The sequence below is a fragment of the Acanthopagrus latus genome, chromosome 4 (genome assembly GCF_904848185.1).
Source record: "Acanthopagrus latus isolate v.2019 chromosome 4, fAcaLat1.1, whole genome shotgun sequence".
Lineage (NCBI taxonomy): Eukaryota > Metazoa > Chordata > Actinopteri > Spariformes > Sparidae > Acanthopagrus > Acanthopagrus latus.
In genome coordinates, this window is record NC_051042.1 from 4,795,833 (window position 1) to 4,808,800 (window position 12,968).

Here is a 12,968-nt window from a genome sequence, read left to right on the forward strand (position 1 = left end):
CATATTGTGGGGGGTTTGGTTTTCCCCTCATCTAGTCCCCATCAACTTCACTCGTTTAGGAGAAAACTACAAAGCTGTTTTGTTCAGACGCACCAGAAATCTTTCGCAGATAAAGAAAGGGCACTTGACTCCATCGACAAACAGATGAGTAATTAGTAAAAGACTGAATTTTCATTTTTTGGTGACCTTATCCTTTGACATTCTCCAATAAGTGAATGACATTTCTTCCACATAAGCCTCTTACCATCCCAAAGAATAATTATGGCATCTTTGTCTGACGGAACGCAGTTTTTCCTCAGTTTATGCAGAGCCGGCATATCATTTTTCTGATTCACCCACAGAAAGAGACCAACTCCAGGAGAACAAGGAGCCTAATTTCATCAAACTTTCCAAGTGCACTCACATGCAGTGGACTGAGCTGCTCGGTGTTGCATAACAACTAAACCGAGTGATGTGCGCATGCAGTTTTATCAGCAGAGATAAACGCAGGGGGTTGTGCAATATCTGCTCAGCACATTAGTCCAGCTGCTCGTGCTGGCCTTTCACAGGTCTGCTGTGCTGTCTGTGGCTGAATAGAGACTCAGCAGCAGCCTCTGCATTTGCATTTGATGCAGACTTCTAGCAGACTTCAGCCGGCGACCCAGCACACGGCGGAGGACTCTGAACTCAACAAAACTTTGCTGAACGAGGGTTACAGCACCCAGTGGGAAACACCAGCAACGTGGTTTCACTTCGATGTTTGGGCTTTTTTCGAGTTGAGGTAAAAAGTAGCTTGCGTGCGATTTAGGTCGGGTGTGTTCAAAATAGCTGCGGTTTAGAAGAAGTGCAGACGGATCTAGATTTCTTTGCGGAGGAGCACTAAATCCACAGCGCAACAGTCTACCGGTGCACAGTCCACTGCTGAGCTCGAGCCAGACAGACGGAGTGCGCTAAAACTGGAGGCTTTAACTCTGAGATGCATCTGTGAGGCGATTAATAAACAACAACAACCTGTCTCCAGACAAACAACGCGTTCTTCTCCAGTACCCGGACCGTGTAAGGAGCGGCCGTCCCCGTGTTTTGTCCAGAAACGAAGGACTTCTCGACACTGGAAGGACTTAAACTGAACTCAAGATGTCAATTTTGCCTTTCACTCCCCCCATTGTCAAAAGACTTTTGGGCTGGAAGAAGGGAGAGCAGAACGGCCAGGAGGAGAAGTGGTGCGAGAAGGCGGTGAAAAGTCTGGTGAAGAAGCTGAAGAAGACGGGACAGCTGGACGAGCTGGAGAAAGCCATCACCACCCAGAATATCAACACGAAATGCATCACCATACCAAGGTAAGGAGAGTTTGGGCGCCGCTGTTGATGGTGACCGTGAATGCAGCATCCCGAGTTAGCTAGCAGAGGTAGACGCTCTTTAATTAATTACAGCGTTGTTATACAAACGTGTCGTAACCGTGGCATGCTCACCGTACACATGTTTACTTGACAGAGAAGTTTCCACTTCCTGTCTCATGTCAACATTAAACTCTGCTTTCCTTTACGTTTATGTACAGTAACATGGAGGCTGAGGTAGCTAACGCTGGTCCATAAAGAAATGTAGCAAATCACATCTCCACTTTGCTGCCATGTCACCAAGTGTACACTTTGAAACCGCTCAGCTCATCAGATTGGCTTTCAGCTGGTGTGTTTTTCTGATTAAGAGGGGATATAACGTGAACGTGTGCATTGACGAGCCAGCAGCGCACATGCAAAGCAAAAGCACAAATGGAGTCCAAGTTATATAACTTGGCCTTAATCTGGGACGCTTTCTAACGCTGTGGGTTAGTATGAGTGCGTAGGCGACTCAGTGGAGCTGTGCCTCTCCTTCCACTGCCTTCATACAGCCTTTTGTGTGGTTCCACAATGTGGCAGGAGATATCAGACTGCTGTGTATAGATAGTTTGAGAGAGTCACTCTCCTCCTCTGATGAAAGGTAGTGACAGGTAAGAGCTCAGGAGGAGCTGGTTGTAAACAGAGATCATGTCCTCTGAAGGTCCCACTCCCACTTTCATATCAGTAGAGGTAAGTTTGGGTGTTACGGCCTTAATGTAATATCCTGATAATTTTGTTAGGCTTCATCACAATGCATGATTTATATTTTGATATTTTAAAATCTCCTCAAAAGCACTTAATTCACACCATATAGCCTAATAACAACAATGTGACAATATTGTTAGACAGACTATCCATACACAATGAGATTTTTGATTAATGACCGTTAGTCAAGGGGACATAATGATTTGTACAGCCATGTATAAAATGATGTTTGTAGTCCTGAAAACTATAGATCCTCCGTTTCCCTCGTCTCAGAGGTTTTTGAATTAATTTTTGGTTAGGTTTAGATCTGAAATAAGATCTATGGTTACCACAGATTCAAGATTTCTACACGTCTTGTCCTGTGACATAAAATATATAATTGAAGTCCCACATAGTGATTCTAGAGCGCTTACGTGTCTTAAAAATAGTGTTTCCTAGCAAGTGTCTGGGTGAGACTACAGACGTTGTCACAGACTTTAAACGTCATCACCCCAAACATGGAGACTCATCTACTCACTGGTGCGTCTTTACTGGCCGACTTCAGTTACAAACTATTCTAGCTCTGACTTAACAACTTGTAGATGGATCAATTTATAGAAGACGTGAATAGTTATTGTGTAGTAAGATGTCTGTTTACATTTTAAAAATCACAAACATGGTGTCCATCATCAAATGTGTAAGTATCATAAACTTTTCTTTGCTGCGGAGCCGGCCGCCGCCGTCGCCTTCCTTCTACTTCCGGTTTACGGCCCCGGTAAAAAAAATCTCGAGCCTGCGCAGAAGATTAGATCTCAAAAATTGAGTGTCGGTTGGTCTCTATTGTATATATTGCCCATTCCTAGTTACAGCTGCAGCTTACTTACTCATTGTCGATTAACCAGTTTGGTCCATAAAATGTCATGAATATGGCCACAAATGTTGATCGGTGTTGGCTAAAGCTCAAGATGATGTCCCCAAATGTCTTGTTTTGTACACAACCCAAAGGTAATCATTTTTTGTCATAGAGGAGCAACGAAACTGGAGAGAAATCAGAGAATTTGGACATCAGACACCTCTGACTAAGACTCAAAATGACTCAGAACATTTAATCACTGACCACTTTGTTGGTAATTAATCAGTTAATTGACTAAAGGCTGCAGCTCCAATTTCAGTTCCTTACAGTCTGTGTATCAGACTAGCAGGAGTAGTGTTGAATGTCATCAGTTTGTATACCTGCAGTAGTAAAACTTGATTCACTGTACATTCAGTCTGTCAGTGAGGGTGTAGCTGCAGTGAAAACCAATAAAGGGATTAACTGATCGACATAAAAAGATTTTCATAACCTATTAATCATTTGAACAAAAATAATGAACACTCACCTGTTCCAACTTTTCAAATTTGAGTTTTTAATGCTTTTGTTTTGTCAAAAAAAAATTAAACATAATTTATGTTTTGGACTGTTACTCTATAGTGCCAAAGAATTCAAAAGCCACACCATCTACAGCCTCCGAAATGACAGTAAAGTTGGATCAATACAGCTTTAATAAAACTAGATTGTTATAACCTTTATAAAATAGGGTTTACTACTGGTTTGTCATATTAGACTGCATGAGTCTCAGGTAGGTGTAACTCAAACTGGCAACAAAGTGTTTGTTCACAGCTCTTTATTTTTCACAACATTTGCAAGTCGTAAGTGAAAAATAAAAGGCCACAAACTTCTGCTTGTGTCCACAAAATCCCGGTTGCATGTGAGGGAAGTCAAGTTTTAAGAGCACACAGGGCACTCCCACATTCTTGATTGCCACAAGTGTGCATATCACAGCTTGCACAGGCCTGGACCGGCGTTCAGACTTAAGCCTCCCCCGGAAAGTTGAATAACATTTGCCATGATCCAGGTTTCATCTTCACACCAATAATGCAGAGGGGAAGAAGCAGAGTGCATTAAGATGACCCCAGATCAGAAGAGGCTGTCAGTGTGGCCTAACTGTGTCCCTGGAGAGCTGCTGTTTCTATTAATTCCCTGTACGTTCAGGCTCACTGCCAGCAGCTGGCTACATGTTCAGGCCTGTCCACAGGGAGGTCAGCTCCTATCTCTCACTGATACATGAACTCCCTGATGAGGCTCATCGCTACACCTCTTGATGACGGTTGGCCGTGATGCTGAGTGCTGAAGGAAGCAGGCACTGTGTATTGATTGAGTCTATAGATGTATCCGGTGGTGGAAGAGCAGATCAGGATTCTGCTGGGGTAATTTGAGGTAGGATGCTGGTACTGAAATAATGGAAAACATGTTATTTACTCATCACAGCGGAATGATCAAAGCGCCGAATACCAGAAGCTGATTTTGAAATCTCGAAGCTGACTGTTCCAGTTGTGATTTTGGGCTCTATAAATGTAATTGATTTGATTTGTTTACCTTACAAAGTTAATCATTCTCTGTATTTCTCGCATTTAAAGCTGCAGTGATCAATCAATTAGTTGTTGACTATTGAATTCATTACCAACTATTTCGGCAAAGGTTTATCGGTTTGGAGAAGAAACATTTTTAATAAATTCTCTGATTCAACCTTCATAAATGGGAATATTTCCTGCTTTCATGCTTCTAAAATGGTAGAATTAGCTGCTTTTCCATGTCTTCACTTAACAGTAAATCAATTTTTTTGTACAAAATAAAACACTGAATTAAATCACATTGTATACTAACAAATTGTGATGGCTACCTTTCACTATTAGTTGATGTTTTATGGGTCATACATTTATTCAGTTGAGAAAATAATGGAAATACCAGAAATGTACAGTTTCATCCTGCCCACGTGGAATAATGGCACTTGGGAAGTCCACTCCTGTTTGCAGGTCTGAGCCGCGAGCAGGCCAGAACATGACTACATGTCAGCCAAGAACGAAAATGACTAAACCAGAACTGGCCCAAATGGACCATAGTCCTTCCATGCAGGCATGATGAACATGTCTGGTACAGTTTTGCTTTCTCGACAGTAGAGACGCAATAGCTAATTTGTTTCAGGCTGTGAGACACTTGAACTCATCCTCAACATTTCACTTCTCTAACTACAACTTGCATTTTGTTGTACAACCCTGTGTTATAAAACAAGGATTTAATGAAACTATTAACTTTATTGAATCATTTTTTTTGTAATCTGTCAAATTAGATGGCAACTATTATGATATTTGAGTAATAGTTTTAAGTTATTAAAAATTTGAGGACGCCATCTGGGCTTTCAGAAACACACATTCAACAATCATTTTGTAGTCCAAACAACAAACCAATTATTCAAAGAAAAAAACAAAGAAAACAATCCACAGATTAATCTACAAAGAAAATAATTGTTAGTTGTAGCCCTATCCCAAGCTTCTCCTGACTGTAAGTTGTCTCTGTCAAACCTGCTACTACTAACTAACTTTTCAGCTTACCTGGTGATCAAAATTAGATGTTGAGGAGAGAGTTAGCTGTCTTATTTTGAAGGCTGTGACGTGCTAGATGACATTTAGAATAAAGATGATAGTTTCTGGTCAGAAGCCATGGTATCACAACAGAGAACGTTTGGTTGAAACAGAGTTATTTTTGGGGTTGGGTTGTGTGTGGATGGTTAATGTGGGCAGTGTGCGTGTGTGTGTGTGAGTTCCCATATGTTTACGCTGGAGATAAAGACCACGTCTCATGAAAAACATTAGTCACAGTCCCTCAGTCTTACATTCCCATTTACAAAAGGCTTTCACAGTATACCAGTTTGGACCTATCTCTACTCCCTTTTAGGTCACTGTGGTTTAGTTTTTACTTTTTTTAGGAGCAATGAGCAAAATGAATGCTAAGGCTCCAGAAGCTTTAGTCGATCAACAACGAGCAATTGTGGCATTGTGGTACTGACCTCCCCTCCCTCCCCCTTTGTTTCTCTGTTGCTCTTTTTAAAACCCTCTTTTTCTGTGAGCTGTAAACTTAGTCACAAACACTGGTGTGTAAAGTGCGTCAAGCAGTGAAAATCTACCAGTTTCCTATGGCTGAGGGGTGGATGTGAAGTGTGGTAGTCTGCTCTTCCTGAACGTGAAAGGATGACTCACAGATTACTTCTGTTGTTTAAATGGACTCTTAGTGCATTTAAAAACAGAAGCCAAGCTTGTTTTGGTCATATCTGGAGGACGGTAAATATCTCAGGTGATTACCTGCCTAATAACTGAATACTCTCTCCGTTTCTGTTCAGTTCCTGTTTCTGACCAACTGTTTAGTTAGTTTCTTTTTGCTATGGCTATGATTGTTCCCTAACCTTAACCAAGACATTGGAGGTTCCTTAACCTGAAGGAAGCAGTTATTTTAACCCAAACCACAGTAGCCCTTTTTAGATAGAAAAGGCGGCACATTTGCTCCAAGGTAAGGGTGGCAATGTGCCGGCCTGTCTTTCTAAAACTGAGGCATAATATTCCTCCTTTTCCAAAAGCCGCCTCTGAGGTAGGCGTAAACATGTGACGTGACGTGAAGCTCGAAGTTGGGTTGTGAACAGTGACATAGAATTTGTCTTCAAAATAAGAGCTTTACATTGCACCCCATAGGAGTTTAGAACTGGGTTCTTAGCGGGGGGCTTTTAATTTGAAAGTAGCTACCGTCCTTAGCTTGCCGACACAACAATCAATCTAACACAACCAACAGCTACAGAGACCGAGGAGATGCTAGCTTCTCCTGGATCTCTGCGGCTGTCCAATTGTTCATCTTGATGTCCGCGGATGAAGTGATGGTCTGACTGCTGTGATCAGCTGTTTCTTGGTTTTAAAACTCCCCGGCTGTGGGTCGCACAACAGCGCAGGTCATTGACACCTCCACCCACCTCACGCAGAGGCCGGCACATTTCCGCCTTGTTTTTAGATAGCAGGCGAGGCAGAAATAAGTGTACCCTCCAAGGCGGAAAATCGGCAGACCAAAACACACCCCCAATCTGCCGCCCTCTGTCTAAAACCCGCGGACCGAGCCGCCAAAAGGACGGGCAAATTGGCGGCTTGTTGCTCTGTCTAAAAACGGCTACTGTTTCCCTCACATGAACTAATGAGTTGTTGTAACCTGAACGAAGACCTTTCCCTAATTGTACCAAGTCATTTTCAAACTTAGACATGCCCAACCATAAACATAAGAATGTCAGATAAGGACATGTTTATATTTTTTGATTTAGCCTGCTGCTACATTAACGAAAAGGGCTGCAACTAAAGACTGTTTTCATTGTCCATGAATCTGCTGATTTTTCACAACTAACAGACTAATTGTTTAGTTTATAAAATATCAAAAATACTGCCTATCACACTTGGAGATCAAATGACACCTTTCCAATGCTGTATTATGTCCAATCAACAGTCCAAAACCCTAAAACTCTACATCAACTATCATAAATGGCAGCAAAATAGAGCAAATTCTCCCATTTAAGAAACTGGAACCGTCTATGTTTGACATTCTCAGTTGAACTCAGTTGACACCATTAATTGTTTGTCAAAATGGCTGCTAACCAATTTTCTTTTGATTAGCTAATCTACTAATCATTGTAGCTCCAAATAACGTTTAAAGTGGAGTTGTTATTGAGTATTGAGTCACGCATTGACCAGCTTCCTACTTCCGCTACCCTAGATATATAATTATTTTACATTCAGTGTTGTTATGTGCGTTATCAGCTGCCCTTGATGGTGCAACTATGGCATACTGCAAGTTCTGAATAAGTCGCTTTCTGAACATGATATTGGTTCTGTTTTTTGAATTACATTCCACATAGGTTACACAAGTTCAAGTTACATTGACAGGCTACAAAGGTAACTGTTTATCAAAGAAGACTGATCATATAATCTGGTTCAGGTACAGTTAATTAGCTTGGCTGCTACTTTGATTAAACGGGGCAGGTCACAAAGTCAAAGTTATTATGGTTTGAAAACTCTGACATTGTAGCTCTCTGTTAGTCAGACATGTACAATGTAGGGAAGACCAGGGAATCCTATGTATTTTCTTACTATTGTATGTATGTACTACAGTGCCTTGCAAAAGTATTCACCCCATATTTTAACCACAAATGTAGATGTGTTTTTACACTTTCCTGTTATTTATTTGTAAAAAAAAATGTCCACTTGACAATTATGCACCACTTTGTGTTGGCCTATCACATATAATCCCAATAAAGTACATTCACATTTGTGGTTAAAATGTGACTTAAGAGGGGTGAATACTTTTGCAAGCCACTGTATGTATATCTTTCTCTTAATCTGCTTATACCTCAGTGTATAAAAAACACACTTGGTGTGTGGACCTCTGTGAGCAGGGTCTCTCAGCTTCACTTCAGTACACAATTTCAGTAGACAATGACAGTTACCAGTGTGCAGTACTACCAGCAGTCACAGAATACAGCTAAAGATAATAACATGTTCAAAGCAGACAGGTCGTAAGTTCTTAGCAATGAAACAGACTATAGATGCAGTAGTATAGACCTTTGACCCTGCAGAGTTTTGACTGAATTACAGCTGGAAAAAGTGTTTAATCTTCCTGTCTTTGTTTTTTGTGTTCTTGCTAGTGCTAGCTTTGCTAGCATCACCATGCCGTCTCACCAGGTGAATGCTAATTGGTCGTGCTATCACTGTCCTTTGGGTGCTGTTCTACATAGCCTACAAATGTGCTATTTGTCCAACTTCCTCTCCTTCTTATAAAATCCAAGTCATAGTAGTAAAATAATGTGGGGGACACCAGTGGTAAAATAAATTATCCAAGGTGTTTGTTGGGTGTAAGAGTGTGTTGTGTCTTTTCACACAGCCTGGGGCAGTGGATTCCTCTCTCTTACCTACCTTTACTTTCCCTGAGTTTGGGCCAGTGCAGGGGGAGTGCTTAAGTCTTGTCCGCACACATCCCTCCTGGCAGCAAGACTGCAGTCTGATTCACACAGCTGCATGTCAGGGCAGGAAGGAGGGAGTGAAGGCACTGAAATAAAAGATGTGATAAAATGAGAATGAGGGAGATAGGAAGACAGGGAGGAAGCAGAGAAGGAAAGAGACACTCTTTTCAAATACAAACTGTATTTGTATGTGTCAATACTTGACAGGGTTGTTAAGATTCTTGTACAATTTAGTGTAGGTTTAGAGGATTTCTTTCATTATTCAGTCAGCTCATTGTGTGCTTAAACTTGCGCTTCACAGCCAGGATTTATGACTGTAAGAGTCACAACCAATAGATCTACATAAATCTTGAAGTTATCCTCTAATTATAGAAACATGTGGTCACTATTTCATACCAGAGTTGTGTCAGACATGGTTGGGACTAGACCAAAAGAAGAAAACTTAGATACATAAATTGACATTTCAGCAGATAGCAATAAGATTAATGGTTTCACAATTTTGTATTTTATGAGAAAGTTTGTAGTGTATACATGAATGAGGTTAAGAAAGGCGTAGATGTAATGAGCAAAGATGGATGATTTGATATTCCAGAGCACCAAAAAGATCTGTTGTGTTGGGCCCTGTCACATCAGGCCGGTGTTCGGCCGTCAGCCAGTGTCTGGGCTGTCGCTCAGCATTTGTGGCCCTAGTTGCTGGTGTGTGTCCTGCACCATTGGCACTAGTCAGACATAGTTAGCAGCTTTTTGGCCGATTGAGCACGTAGAATCACTGGCAGAGCCTGTTGATTAGAGCAGTCACTCTGATTGGCTGTTCATCTAAGCGAATCAATGCATAAGAAATGAAATGGGAGAAGAGAGGGATAACCCCTTAAACTTGTGGATGTAGTATCCATGATTTCACCACCACATCTTCGGCAGTGCCATTTGCAGGTTTAATCTTGATTAGAAGTGAACTTCTTTATCATAATAATGGTTTGGATATCCGCATTCAGAAGTTCTCTGGTGTCCCTTTTTCAATGACTAATACAGTGTACCGTTTCCTTTGAGTGTGGGGAATTATTTCTTCTAACACAGGCACGGGACATATGAGTTAGCTGGCTGTCGGCTGTAGTCTTTGTAGCGTGTTCAGGTGCAGCGTTTAGGTGGAGACACAGGCAATGAGAGGCGACGCAACAGTCAGCCTTCATTGACACAAGTTCTTTGATGTCAGTGTGATGAGTAAAAATCTGTTTTTCTTCCATTTGAACTCAGACCAAAACAATATGCACTCCGGCAACGACATGTTCAGCTCTCTAGTGATAAATTATCCGCCCTATATATATTGTATATCCTTTCTTTTCAAATAGTTCTGATTTGAATGAAGTTGTGCCCGTTTTTAGACTACTTTGAAGATCACATCAGCTCTTCTTAGCCCTACAAGGTGAATACATTAATACCAACATAAAAGGACAAGTCTGCTGTAGACAGGGATGCTTGTTGAATGAGAGAAAGTTTTCAATAGTAAACGTGGGAGTACAAAGGGATGAAGAGTAGTTGGGGATTCCCAGTGTTGTGTCTGATGCTGCAGGGGAGGGCTTGTCATCGTTGTGGGAGAGCGCGCTTTAATAAGGAAGGAAGACACATGAATGTTAGACTGAAGAACACAAATTAAAGAATGAAAGCAACAGAGGTGAGAAAAGGGATTCATTTTGAGTGAAAGAGAAAGGCAAACCAGAAAGCCAAGGGTTTAGATGAAGGAAGAGATGTAGACAGCATATTTGGCAACCAGCAGCGTGTTGGATTCTGAAGCTTATCAGACAGAGTCTGTGGTTACTGTGGTTTGCATGCTCAAAAAAAAACACGCTAATAGCTAAGATAGAAGTGGTTTGTTTTCCAGCGAGACAGCAGTTCAACTTCAAAAGAAGTGTGTCTGCGTGTGTCTGGATGACAGACTGTTTTAAGGACACACACAGACACACACACATACACACACACTGCAGCTTATGTAAGAACACAAAACCCCTCCTGCTTGAATGCTGCATACATACTGTACATATAGATTGCATTCATCCTGTTAGTTAGCATAGTAGACCTGCAGCAAACCTGTGGGCATCCTGTCTTTATCAGTGCATATTGTTTGTCTGATTTGTGAGTGTTATGGATGCAGTGCTAATATTTATTATTATATTGCCATCATGTCTCTAGAAATCAGTAGTTAGTCATCATATTTACTGATTTCTTACTGTGGTTGTTAGAATGACGCTGCAAGTGAAATGCTGAGACACCAGATTCCCTTTTCTGTCAATAAGAATGGACATGCCTGGTGGAAAGCAAAGCCGAAGATGGAGGGTGATAATTATACAGCCACAGCGGTTAACTTTAAGCAACACCTGCGCAGGTTAAATCCAGGTTTGGGTGCAGTTTAGGTTTGCAGTGGATTTGAAGTTGAACCAAAGATTGATATTAAAAGCTGATGGTTTACACCATCATGGCAAATCACTTCTAGCCATAATGTGCCAAACATGTAGAATCATTTTTCAATAACAGTTAAACTTGGCTGGATACTGTTGACTAGGGCTGCAACTAATGCAGATTATCCATTGATTGTTTTCTCAATGTATTGGTCTGAATAAGGTTATGTGATCTCTTTGTTAGTATATTGCTTATTTCTTGATTCTTCAATAATATCATGACTGTTGGGGTGCAGATTCTGCCAGTGTTGGAGTTCAATATTACGATTGATTACGATTTTAATTTGCACTTTGCACACCGGACCAAGCTAAAAAGTTACAATCTTCTAGAGACTGTGAATCATGAGTCATATTTCCATAAATAATGTACATGACATGGAAGTCTTTCTGAGGTTTACATTTCGGCAGCATCATTGCTATATTGCATACAAACTGCTCATCAAACTAGTGCTGTAAGAATAATACTAATTAATAATTCTGATTATTTTTCTGTGTATAGATCACTAGATAACTGTAGCAGCTCTAGGTTATGTAGCAACAGCCTGACACTGGCACAGGAATGATCTCTCTCTCAATCTCTTGACAAGGTCAGCTAATCCCATGCAAAGTGATAGAGTTTGGAAATCGTAAAACAATCACAATATTACAAATGAACAGTTACATAATCAGAATACTGACACCTTGACGATGAATACAGCCTTTTGTGTTTGGAGATTCCCTCCTCTCTATTTTTTTCACACCTTTATCTTAACTATTCAGTGTGGCCAAAAGTCGACCATCTCTTTTTTCTGCACGCTCTCTGCATGTTCACACTCCCTTTAGGTAGCTTTCATGTCAGGCCTCATACCTGAGTCATCCGAGACAGCATTGTTCGACAGGGACTCGGTGCAAGACAGGTCACGCAGAGTTTATGTGTGTTGTCTGTCTGTGTGTGGTTTGGCTGCTGTAATGACTGTAATAAGCTGGGTTCAGGATTCCTGTCATTGTTTGATTTGTTTGATAAAAGGAGAATATTGCTGTGAGTCACGACAGATGCATACACTATAGTGTTAACATTTGTTGTAACTGGAGAGTTTTGACTTTAAAGCAAACTGAATGAGTCAAAACTAAGTGGCTTAACCTGGCTGCTACTGGTGATAATGTCATGGAATGTTGTACTGTTTTTAAGAGGAGAGATACAGTGATGCTGTCAACATATTGTGATTTTATGATTTTATTGCTGATGATTTTGATGTTTGACAGCTACATTTTATTTTGAATATAACAAAATAATGTATGAAGCAAGTATTTGAAATGTTTAGAATGAACTCACATAGGTTAGCTTTTGATTTAACATGTAATTTTATATTTTGAAGTCATATTCTCATTATATACTTATTATAAACATGTGACAACCTCATTCAGGCCAGTTAACCAAGGGGATTAGTAAACTAATACCAATGGAATTGATGTCGTGTGTGTGTGTGTGTGTGTGTGTGTGTGTGTGTGTGTGTGTGTGTGTGTGTGTGTGTGTGTGTGTGTGTGTGTGTGTTTGCACGCGTGTGTGCGCATGAGTGTGAGTGTGTGTGTGGTTAGTCAGCTCAGAGGAATGCTCTTTCTGCCTGCTGGGGCCTTGAGGGCGT

At 40.9% G+C, this 12,968-nt stretch overlaps 1 protein-coding gene across 1 annotated transcript in view; it reads left to right on the top strand.

Annotated features, from left to right (window-relative positions):
• Positions 1-559: 559 nt before the first annotated feature.
• Positions 560-12,968, top strand: part of LOC119018224 (mothers against decapentaplegic homolog 3) — a 36,435-nt gene continuing 24,026 nt past the window's right edge. The window contains exon 1 of the mRNA XM_037095739.1: positions 560-1,316. Coding sequence (XP_036951634.1) covers positions 1,114-1,316 — 203 coding nt within the window. The 5' untranslated portion in view covers positions 560-1,113. The remainder of the gene's footprint in view (positions 1,317-12,968) is intronic.